This window comes from Netta rufina, assembly GCF_964035555.1.
Source record: "Netta rufina genome assembly, chromosome: 3".
In the NCBI taxonomy this organism is placed as follows: Eukaryota; Metazoa; Chordata; class Aves; order Anseriformes; family Anatidae; genus Netta; species Netta rufina.
Window position 1 is genome coordinate 83,081,477 of NC_140125.1, and position 12,767 is coordinate 83,094,243.

General features: G+C 36.2%; 1 protein-coding gene across 4 annotated transcripts in view; it reads right to left on the reverse strand.

Annotated features, from left to right (window-relative positions):
* EPB41L2 (erythrocyte membrane protein band 4.1 like 2) overlaps window positions 1-12,767 on the reverse strand; it is a 112,064-nt gene that overhangs the window by 4,357 nt on the left and 94,940 nt on the right. For 3 of the 4 annotated variants that reach the window (XM_084284679.1, XM_084284680.1, XM_084284678.1), the window contains 6 exons: window positions 8,913-8,966; window positions 8,152-8,709; window positions 6,479-6,601; window positions 5,878-5,976; window positions 3,730-3,810; window positions 1,613-1,751 (listed from right to left, as the gene is read on the reverse strand). In XM_084284679.1, coding sequence (XP_084140805.1) covers window positions 1,644-1,751; window positions 3,730-3,810; window positions 5,878-5,976; window positions 6,479-6,601; window positions 8,152-8,709; window positions 8,913-8,966 — 1,023 coding nt within the window. In that variant the 3' untranslated portion in view covers window positions 1,613-1,643. The remainder of the gene's footprint in view (window positions 1-1,612; window positions 1,752-3,729; window positions 3,811-5,877; window positions 5,977-6,478; window positions 6,602-8,151; window positions 8,710-8,912; window positions 8,967-12,767) is intronic. The other variant, XM_084284681.1, reaches the window with a different exon arrangement.

Here is a 12,767-nt window from a genome sequence, read left to right on the forward strand (position 1 = left end):
ACCAAAAGGTAATTTATGAATTAAAAAAGTAAACTCTTAATTCTAGCACAATCTGTGTGAGGCCAGGAAAAGCAACTGGAACCCTCTCATTCAATACTTGGGTACGCCTGCACACAAAAGACCTGGAGGGGCCACAACCATTCTACACATTACCGAGGAAATAAGAATTGAGACCATTAACTGCTGTAAAATAATACAAGATAATTTTCTTCATGATAAAGATGATTTTCATTTCTTCAGATGATTTTTTTACATCAAACTCTACACTAACAAAAGTTTTCCCACTTGATAGCAGCCAATAATACCTTGGCTAGCCAAATACTGAGATCCATCAGTAGAAAAAGAAGTCTCCAAAAAGAAGGTTTAAAACATCACTGTTTAAAACTTCACTTATTTTTAAATCTCTCCTGTTGTTATTTAACCTTTACAATCAATATATTTTCCTTGAAGCTGAATCTACAGTCAACAAAACAATCAAGTTTGAAAATATTGAAGCTTCAGTTTCAGGACATCAGCCAGCATGACAAGCTGAAGAAACGTGAAGCTTCAAACACCAAAGCTGATATCAGGCTTCATATTAGCCTATATCAATTATGACAGCACTTTATTCAGTGTCCTTTGTGATCTTTCCGGTGAATATTTCAAGAACAGCAGTACTTTTAAAATTATTATTCCTATAAATTTTACTAGTAGCAACAAAAATAATTTCCTTTTGAATATCTAAATTCTGAGCTGTTTTGTGGCACTGTAGATTCTGTCAATCAACACAGCAACTTTTTTTAAACATAAAAATATATACTTTTTTTTTTTTTTAATCTGACCTGGGCCATTCTGGTTTATATTGACTGTCACAGGTTTTTGGTAATAGTTTGAGGTTACTAGATGGTCAAGACCTGGATTATACTGCTCAAGTAGAAATAAATTTCAGGTAGTACTTCATATATAATTTTTGTTTCCTAAAGTAAATCCTTTAATGTAATAAAACTCAAAGCATCCAATAAAAGTACAATTATTGGTAATGACAAGTATTAGATTCATCAGTGAAGGAAGTTTTTATATTGATCTCATTCATACTTAAGACACAGCCCAAACCACCTGTTCTGAGGTTTTATTTATTTATTTATTTTAATGAACCTTGAGATATATCAAATTACCCTTACCACCAATTTCCTAGTATTGTTTTTTCATGTAAGTCAAACATCAATAAGGAAAAATGCATTTTCCCTATTTAAGCTTAGCTTTTAGTTTTACGCCACTGGATAGCTGCATATAGAACAGATTGCTGATTTTCAGTAAGAATGGGATTTTTTTTTTTTGGACCTTTATCAACAAAAAAAAGTGTCCAGATAGAAATCCAGATAGAAATCCAATTGTTCTAAAACTAAAGAATGTACAATAATTTTCCATCTGAAATGAGAACCTAAAAATCGTCTATTACCAATTCTGTTACTACTCAATACTAACAATCTTCTATTAGTGCCTATTTCAATTCATTATTTTGTGATAACATATACCAAAAGATCTCCCATATTTTTGCAAGCCTTTTATTACAGAATGCAACAGAAACTACTGATAGGAAAAGTAGCATAAGTTTATCATTACATAAGTTTACCTGAAATATTTGCTTGAGGACATTTTTGATTTTAGTCTTCATCTTCCTCAGCAAGTTCAGTTTCTTTGTGCACCACTACTCTTGTGACAGACATGTCAGGGTGTTGTTCTTTGGCTTCTTTGATTGCCTGTGCCAGGGCCTGCAACCATATTTAAATTATGTAACTCAACAACAGTAAAAAAAAAAAAAAAAAAAAAAAAAAAAAAAAAAAAAGGGGGCATTAATAAAGGGCCAGGGAATAGGTATGTAGCATTGGCAGTTTTGATAATAAATATTCAGAAGTCTATGTTCCTGAGCTTGAGAGGGCTTAGAAAAAAAAAACACAAAAGAAACAAAACAAAAAACCATGACACTGTAAGAAAGGCTTCAAAAAGGTATCGACATTTCCAAAGTAGCAAATAACCTTAAAGTCACCTTGTAACTTTTCTAGCTTACCCCAGAAGATGAAAAGTACTTTATACTGGAAGAATTAGAATTTGTGTAACAGATTTGACAAATAAAGATAAAACAAGGATGTCCTACTAAGGAAACACATACAGGGGAACACATCGTATGCCTTGGTAAAATACTGGTGTTTACTCATGTAATGTTTACTCATTATAATTTTTTATTGGTTTGAATTCTATAATGGGGCAAATGTAAGCTACGTAGTGTGAGGATTTAAAAGATAGTGGCTATTGAGATATAATAACCAGTATTGATCATCAAATGATTAACAATGAAAAAACAGAGGCCTCTAATCTCTAAATTGCACGTGTTAAAAGCACTTGAATTCTGAAATTCAAAATTAAAATATTTTTCTCCTATTGAAAAACTGTTTTAGCGATGTAGGGAGCAAAAAGACAAGAGTGAACACCCATCATATAGTTTGTGCTTCTGTAGAGCTCCATATCAAATGAAGAAGTTATGGTAGAATTTTCTTAAATCTGTTAAGAGCTGCTCACTGCTTTGAAGTTCAGTGATTTATTTTAATTAATAATTTCATTTTCTACTTCACTAATCATTTATCTCAAAACAAAGAAGGACTTGGAGAATGGTTTTTACTAAAGCATTGTCTTGTACGCTAAAGGTATTATGTGACCTTTTCTGATGTCCCAAGTGCACTGAGCATGTGTAAAGGCAGACAAGAGCTATGCCTAATGTTGAACAACCTCGTCATTTAATTATAAGTTTCAAGAAGAGATTGAACTTGTCAAGAACCACTTTCTAGCAGCAGATCAAAATCTGAAATTAAATTCCCTGAAAGCTCTCACTGTATTACACTAAGAAGCTAAATTAAACCCTGACGAGTTGTGTAGCTTCCATAAAGTTAGAACTGGATTCACTGCATCTTTATTAGTAAGGTAGGCTTTTCTATTTATATTATGCAGTGACTGTTGATTGACTTTGTCACTATAGTTTTTTAGATTAAAAAAAAAAGTGTGATCATCACTACAAAGAACAGATAATAGTGCTTTCTCAATGTATTTTTCTGTGTACTTCTTGAATTCACCTTTCTTAATTGGGCAGGTAGAAGCAATTTTAACCTTCGTCACTAAGGTATCAAAATATAACCAACCACCTTGGCGCTGATAGAGATCAAAGGTACTAATTTAAGATTACAGCTGATCAACAATTATTTTTGTTGTATAGAACTTCATAAATACAAGTCAAAATCTATTTTTCACATTCAGTTTTTGTCTTAGCATATTTCAAAGCTTTCAGTCAAGATGACCTCTGCATTTAGATGTTGCTGACCCAAAGCAGTAGACTCCCATCTGTCTAGATTAATGTATCAAAATTGATTTAGTAATGCTTTTCCTCCCAAATGGCAAAAGCAGCACTAAACTAGGTGTGTCTCTTCCAAAAGAAGCAATCCCTGTGAAAAATAGTAAGAAATCTATTCACATGATTTATAATGTGAAGTTGAAAATGCTTATAACTCTCAGTTTTATTCTAAAGGCTCTCTATGCGCTAAATACCATACTTTAACAAATTTGCTGAAGTCAACAGTCTTAGGATCTTTCTACATCCTTCTGTTCTCCACCTTTGTCCTACTTCAAGGTTTTTGAAAAATCTTCTATAACTCATTGGACTATTGATAACACACTTTAAGTATTAACAGCTTACATACTCACCTCATCATGGTCAATGTCTCCATCTCCAGTAATGACAATTCGCTTCTCAATTCTTGTTTCTGATACCCCACCTTTTACCATCTATAGATGGCACAAAAAAAACCCACACAACTTTGTGTAATTATTTTATATGGCCGTAAGCTTTCCAGTACAGCACTGAAGCACGTAAATTTCTGTCACTGGACTACAGTTAGTAAGTATTCTTGGTGCCAAGTATCCTTTTTCAGTTATGCAGTTAGTCACACTCTACGCTTGATTAAAAAATGAGTAATGGAGAATTCCTCCTGCTATTGGAGCCCAGGTCTGAACAGACCTTGATATGCAGACTAACAGGAATTCCAGGCTCTTCCACGATATAAATCTAGCAACAAGGAAAATTCCAGGAGTCTTGTCTTTGATTTCAATCTATTCAGCATAGGCTTCTAATGAGAAATACTCACTAAATAATCCCATACCATCAAATACAAGCACAATCTTTTTTTTCCCTCCTCAACTCACATACCATAGTGTCAAGTTTTCAACATATTTCACATTGTTGATGGAAATAATTTAATGCTTTGATTCTTAATTTCTCAGTCTAATTTTAGCACACAAAAATTTTCACAGAAATAAAATTGTATGGTGGTGTTTTTTTTTTTTTTAAATGAATCTGCATAATAGAAAAAAAATAAAGTACTTCTCAAGATCCACTGGCCGTTATTAGAAAAGATGCAATAGAATCCCGTCAAGAACACCATTTGAAAATTAAATCTATTTTGACAGGCACCTTTATCTAAAACAGTTTGGGATGTAAAATATGAAGTTGATTTAGAAAGCTCACAAAGCCTCTTCATCAACAATAAGCAGTCTACAAAAATATAAGGATCTACTGTGTTACGGTCATCGCCGTCATAATTGAGAAGACAAGAATGAAGCTATTTTCTTTAATGTTTCCCTCCAAAAAGAAGCATTCACATGTGGACTTGACATGGAAATTTCTATTTTAAAATAAATTTATATCCATGATATCTCAATTTTTTGAATAAAGTTTTTTCTTAAAACAGTGATGACTTAATGAATGCAAAAGGGATCAAGAGACTGAAAAGAACCTGGTTGCTATTCCATCTAAAGAAATGTACTCATTGTAAATTCAGAGCTGATTTTATTTTATGCAGCTTTCATCTGATAAATTTCCAACATTACCCATCCAGTGTCATTCCATGAATACAACTTTCTATATTAAGTATATCTGGTTGCTTAATTTATACAGTCAGCAACAGGTTATTGTTCCATTCTCTGATGATGTGAAACATCTTGTTTTGGGAAGAAAAAAAATCCTTAACTAACACTTTACATTTCCTTCTTCCCTTTTGCTTCACTGTAAACAGTGCTTTCTGTAACCTTGAAAAAGGCATTTTAAGAGTTTAAAGACAAGAGCTGGAAACTTTGTTGTCAGGGCACTCCAAAAATTTGATATTTACATAAATGATGAATAAAAACAACACTTCAGTAGTTCTAACATACTCTGGCATTAAACATTACACAAGACCAAAATAAATGTGATGCCCTGATAACATTGAGTTTTCCTTTTATTTTCAAGCATGGAATGCAGAGCACATGCTTCAGCACTAAAATATGCTTGGAAAGTAATGTAGTGGTATGATCTGTTTTTAAACACATTCTAAACCTAATGGCATAAAGGAAGGTCAACACAGAATCTGAGAAAACATTGTTTCATTACATCCTTATAGGAGACACCATAAGCAGGGCTCCAGTTGACCTCAGGCACATCAGCAATGTTAACAAAGATTCTCTAAGATACCAGCAAGCAAAGACAGAACTGAAACAAAAAACATAGATATGTTCTCCTTGCCAAGCACAGAAATAAGACCAACAAGAAAGATGAAAAAAACTAATCACATTATCTACCTTTTCCCATCCTGTCCCCAGATATTCCTGCTCAAAAACTGTATGCAGAAAAATCAACTTTTACATGTACTTAGAATGAATTCACATGTACCTAGAATGAATCCAATCCACTTGAAGTCAGCTTTCTTCAATAATTTAGCAGATATACATGTATAGGTATTAGAGACTTCACATAAGACTTGGACTTTTTTTTGCCCTTTTTTAATTAAAAAAACTTCAGAGAGAGATTATCCATTTTACCTTGGTGATGTGTGTAGTTGTGGTAGTAGAAATTGACTCTGATGTAATTGTCTGTGCACTCAGCAACACACCAGCACTGCCATCAGCACTGCCATCAAACTGTAAGATGAAAAATAGCATTTTTGTATTTTGGTATTTAAAAGCTGTGTTTTCATAGGAGTCAAAGCAAGTCTTATTACTAAACACATACTTATTATTTAGTTTAAATGGAAAAGTTAGAACTGAAATTTAAGTAGAAGTCATCCAAGTTCACAACATCACATAGACTCAGTAAACCGTTACAGTTCATTCTTGTGGAAAATTTATGATCAAAGTTAAGTGCTTTAATGAGATGATTTTAACCAAGTTTCCAAACCTAAATACAACTTATATATTTAAAGCAACTAAATTATTTTTATCAAAAAAGACTTTCAGAACCTTAGGAGTAATATTGCTTTGTCTATACACATTTCACTTAGCTAATTCATAGCCAAAGTATAATCTTAGCTGCTACAAGAAGTAGAGGTTTTTGAAAAGCACTTCTTGGACATTACACATTTGAGGCTACAAATTACTGGAATAAAGCCCAACTTTAATATAACAAATCACCCTGCCATTGTACCTGTGGAGATTCATACGTGATGGTTTTAGTTTCTGTTTGAACAATTGGAACTTCTTTTGTGGAGATTTCAGTTCTCTGTGTGGCGTCTGAAATGGTTACCATCTCTGTTTTCACTACTGGAGGCTATGGTGCAAGAAACAGACAATCAGCTCAAAAGACATAAGAGGAAAGTTTGTAAAGTGGAGCTAGAAAGTAAAATCAAAGACATGTGAAAAGCATAAGAATAAGGTAAGTATTAGACTGTTTTCTCCAGTTGAAATGCATGTAAAAAGCACCATGAAATGACGACTAATAAACCAGCCCTCTACCCACACACATCCACAATCGGAAAAAACTGTCTCCTAACAAGCTTTGCCAAAGTTCTGTGTTTCACCAACAGAAAATATCACAGAAGGTAATCGCTACAACCAAGTTTCAACATAGGTATTTAAAATGTAAAAAAGAGCATCAGTAGAAAGAATCTTAGTTTGTGTAAAGTTCCATCAAACAAGAAACTGATAGCTAGTTCAGATAGATATTTCCAAGATTAATGATATTCATATTAGAATTACTTAGTCAAATTGCAAATAAGTCCAAGAAATTCCAAGAATAACGCAAAACTAACTTTTGAACGTGCACTACTGCTGGAACAGAAAAACAAATTTTACAATTGGATTTTAAGCAGGGGAAATCCTAGTGGGGAAAAAAAATCCTTTCCCTCCCTCAAATACTGTTGCACACAGAGGCCCTTTTGCCCTCCCTCCAAACAGGCTATGCTTTAGGAAATGTGGGTGCCTGCTTCTAAAGGTCTTGTAAACTGATTTTTTCACATCATTAATCAGAACACCTGGAACTCTGCAAGCAGAATACAACAAAATAAAGTTGTTTGGGTTTAATTGAACAAAAAGTCACTACCATAAGACAAGTAGGAAAAAAAATATCCAACTGTTCAAAAAATTCAGCAGATCATGTCCACTTTGCAAAGACATGCATTCCTGCACTGCATTTTTCTCTTCTGATTCTTTATAAAGTTTACGCAATAACAAACCATTCAACCTTTGTTGGCTTAAAACAGTCGATTGTGACTGTAACCAACCCATACTTCCCTAAAAATCTATTGCACTATAAGACTCCCCAGTAAGATTGTGAGATATATATGAATACACATATACACATACACAAATACACACATACATATACTAAGTCTAGTCTATACATTTGTAACATTTCTTCAAAAGGAAACAAAGATAAGAAAAGCAGCAAATAATGTGTTAAAAAGAACAAAAATTGCAGTAGGTGTTTTCTAACTCCAATTGCCAATAGGTTTCCAATTACAAGCCATCAAAGTGTCAAAAACAATTGACAAAAAGACAAGACAGGACTTAAAACATTAGAAACATAAATAATAAATATGTTATGTAAATGTGTATAAAATAAGGGGGAGATAAAAAGGAGATGGCAGTCTTCAGAAGGTTTGCTTTACTGGTGATTCTCATCCAGTTATAGCAAAAAGCAAGAAACCATAACTGAACAAGACAGTTTCACTGCTCATCAGTGGTTTCCCCTTCCAAATGATCTGAATCTTGTTGGATGCCAGAAGGGCTGGAAGAATAGGAGAAGAAGAAAGGCAGGCACATTCTCACCCAAAGAAATATCTCTGCTTAATCTAGTTGTCAAACTGTTCTACCATTTACCTCAGAACAACAAATTATTTCTGGTGCAACGTCAATGTCAACATGAGACACATCTCCATTGAGTTTGAGCTGTTCTTCCTCCTTTTCTTCACCTAAGTCTTCCTTGATTTCCTCTGACAAATTCTTTTCCTCTGTAGGTATGATAATTGCGTTTTCCTGGACCGAATCTTCAGCTGTAACTTGCATGCTCTCAACTGGTACAATTGGTTTACTGCTTTGTGGTGTGTCTTCCACATGCTGTATTTTTTCTTCAAGTTCTCTCCTTTTCACATCTTCTTCTTCCTCCTGTTCTTCCCTGATGACTTCCTCAATAGCCCTATGATGTGGTTGGTATTCTCCCACCTCTTCATCCTCACTCTCACTACTACTGCTGCTGCTACTATATGATGGCAATGAAGAAGAGTCCTTTTTCGATAGGTGCTCCACCTTACATGTTTCCCCAGCATCAGCTGCAACTTGCATTTTCCCTTTGTCGGTTTCGTCTACGACTAGTGTTTCTTCTATCCCAACCTCTGCCTGCTTCTTCTCCTCCACTATGTCCAGAGTCTCATGTGAACTCTGCACAAAAAACATGGATGAGGAAAAACAAAAGTAGAGCATATGAATAAATGAAAATGATGGAAACAAAATAAGCTGATGGCTGGTTCATGTCATATAGAAGACAATAGATGGTTGTGATGGTTAGCTGAAAAAGGAAGAAAAGAATGAAGATGGATTTTAAGAGTTAGAGCCAAATTTAACTATGGAAAAATCAGTAGAACCTTATCAGCATCGCTGACTCCAGTGCAAGGCCCTTCTGTTCTGGAAGCATGTCTCTGTGAAACAAAAAGCAATCAGAGAACAAAAATCAATGCATAACCCCTTTCAATAGTATAACATTCTCCAAGCAAGCTTTAGGAACATATATAGACGACACTAGACAGGTACTGTGTACTCAGTGTAAGACTCACATAGAACTATACCCGTTTCCTTCTACTTCTTTGAAATATATCACTCAAACATAAGTAAGAATTATGCATGTTATTATTGCAGATAAGAATTTAATTATGAAAGACTAAAAATAAAAGTATGAATGACAGGTCAGTGATGCTAGTGAGGCAATTACTTATCTCAGTTGAATTTGGAATTAGAATCATAGAACGGCTCAGGTTGGAAGGGACCTTAAAAACCATTAAGATCCTGTTCCAACCTCCCTGCCATGGGCAGGGACACCTCCCACTAGACCAGGTTGCCCAAAGCCCCGTCCAGCCTGGCCTTGAACACCTCCAGGGATGGAGCATCCACAGCTCCTCTGGGCAACCTGTGCCAGGGCCTCACCACGTGAAGTGAAGAATTTCCTCTTAAATTAGGAATAAGTAACATCATAATATTATGGGTAAGTAAAAAAAAAAAAAAAAAAAAAAGTTGCATTCCACTATAGGTTTATCATTAACACAAAAAACCTTTTGCTGTAAGATTTTATTAGTTCACCTTTGGGAGGGAGACTGTTGAGGCTTGTATGAGGCTTGTCAAAATAGCAGTATACGACTACCAAGATGATCCCATTAGGATTCAAATTATGAGATTAAGGCAACTGTATTAGTATTTGTTCCGCAGCAAAATGATTTATGATGGATATACCTGAAAGCCCACCGTTACGCAGTTTTTTGATCTCATGTATTTTTAGAAATGTAAATTCGAGTTCAGGCAGCAGAAGACAAAATCAACACACCATCTGTGACTTAATCCTAGCTTGTACGGTTTTTCAGGAGCACAGCACCTACAAGAGTGCCTGGCGATGCTCCAACACCAGCCCACTGCTGCTCCAAAGCGCAGCGAGGGGAGCACGAAGCTCCTCAGCTGCATCTCCTCCGCACCCCCCGGGCAGCGGGGTGCAGCCCCCCGGCACGGTTAAGTTTCATGCGGGGAAGGACGGGACGGGGCAGGCACCTGGGGCGGCGGCGGGGCGGGCTGGGCCGGGGCCGGGCCCGGTGCCGGTGCCGAGGCGGCGGTGTCGGAGCCGGTCTCGGTCTCTTCCCCCGCAGCGCCCTCTGCTGGCCCCGCGCGGGCTGCGGCGAAGGGCCGGGCTGGGCCGGAGCGAAAGCCCTCTTGGCTAAATAAAATGGACGTTATCTCTTCTTCTAGGCTCTAGACGGTTAGAGAAGGGAAAGGAAAGAATTAGCCAGCGGCGGACAGAGCGGCAGAACCTACGGAGGACAGGGCAGGCATGCGAGAGGACACGACAGAGAACAGGACTTGCTTCGGAGAATCCCACACAAGCACAGGAGGCACCGCAGGTGCTCCAGCTGCGGGCAGAACATGGCAACACACAGGCATGCTCTCATACATATTTTTGCTCTTCATTTCCCACTATAAACATTAAAAACATTTCTCATTTCCACAGATTTCCGAACCAGAACAGTTTGCCTGAGCAGTCCTGTATTTACTGCTCTTAGCACCTTCTAATTCCCATTTCTGGAGCTTCAGGTACCCAGGTACATCGGCTTTGAACAACACACCCACAACGCTAAGAGGAATTTCTGCATTAGACCTTTTAAAGGCTGCTTTCAAATGCTTAAAAGAAACAAACTGAGCAAATGTGCATTGATTAAACAATGCTTTCAAAAGCCTTTCCCATTCTAGTGGGAAAACTTACTCAAAAATACATACAAGGTACATCGCTTTGAAGCATAAATTGGGTTTATAGCTGGATCTATTTTCTGTAGTACTATGGATCTATATATTAAAACAAGCTTTTAAGATTCATATGGGTACAAGCCTTTGAAAAAGCAAAGTTTTTCTTCATTTCAGTTTTCCCTCCACACGCTCTTGCATGTAGAAAAAGTTAAAATACAAAGCCAATAATGCAACAGATACCTAACATGGACGCAACATACATTTTGCCCACATTAAATAACGTACACTTCTATCTTAGAAAATGGGAACACAGACAATCAAGGTAGAGAAGCACGTCAGAGAAAAGCCAAAATGCCATGCAGATAACTGCTGTAGGGTGGACTTAATGTGCACTAGCAATGTAGAATGTAAACACTTATATAAGTTACACCATGCTACTGTGCATACAGTACTACACATATGGCACGCAGAAGAACAGAAAAGGAATAGAAAAATAGCTTCAACTTTTTTTTTCCCACCTACAGTAAAAATTTAAAGTGTATTCCAAAGGTGGCTAAGAAAATTTTATGGGAATGAAGTTGATTAAATCTTCCCTTATGCAACATTTGATATCCACCAGGGCAATGTATTACTCCTCATCCCCACTTTATTTCCCTAGTTCATTGCACCCAGTAATGTTAATCTATTAATAGCTTGCATCAAAAAACCTATGATCATGATGCTCCTTCTACCATACTCTGGCACCATGTGTTTTCTAACCACTCAAGGCAGTAAAGAAAAAACATCTTTTATTTTTGTATGTGGTCAGACTGTATGAATCTATCTCCACAGAAGTATAAGAATTAAAGACAGGCACATGCCTTCATCTTCTTGTGTTTTACCACATTTTTAGGTCTTCTAATCTTTTAAAAGGAAAACAACAATTGCAATTTGCTTCATAATGTAGCCCCTGTTCCCTGGTGAGACATTTAGTACAAATTACTAAATGTATAGATAGAATTGGCACTCTTGAATCAACTACTGTATTTACAACAATGCATTAGCCTCTGAAGATGCTTAACTTCCTGGCAAACAGTCTTCTAGCACATGGGCACATACTCTGACATGAAATACTGTTTGTAAGCAGAGGAGGCTGGGCATGGGGATTAAAAAGTGATGATTCTAGATAACCATAACTTCATAAGGTAGCCCATATGTTTTGTGACATATATATCAATGCATCGCAATTAAGTCACAGATGCTGTGCATTTGTGGGAGTACAGTGGTACAAATGAGTTATATCCAAAGTAGCATTTCTTATACACAGAGAATGACTTATTTGCAATTATTTTGCACTGGAGCAAAAGCAGGAAGAAAAAGATAGAATATTAGCAGTGGTGTCCTTGCTTTATTCTTATCTACTGTCCAGCTATCATTAAAGATAAGCAGGAAAACATACCTCCCAGGAATAGGGCTGAGAAATGTCTAACAGTACCAGGAAGTTTAAAATTGGGGGTAACAAAGAACTCAACCCCAAACTTCTTGTCAATGAATAATTTGGGATCAAAATATGCTGTATACCAAACTGCTTTTATAAATGTTACTGAAATAGGACTTCCAGCTTTACAATCTGTTTTACCTAGGTGGTAGAAAATAGTCCAAAAGAAATGTAAAAAAGCAACATCACAATTGCTGCACATCACTATCCTACTGCTAAGTCCCACTAATTATATTGTGCTTTTTCACTGCATAGATGTTAAGCAGTTTAGGAGGGAGGAAAACTCCCCCCTTTTCCAGGGTAAAAGATGAGGTACAGAAGCATGGAGGTACTTGGAACCTGGTTGCATTTTACAGCACTATTAATTTGAGTACTGATTACATAGTAAATATGTGAAACAAGAGTTTTTGTATGAAGTGTTAGATAACCACAAACAATTCCATCTCAAATGGAAATACATGTTTTGCTGTCATCCAAATCACGTAAAATGCAGTAATTTTCCACCAAAAAAGTGTTCTTTTTC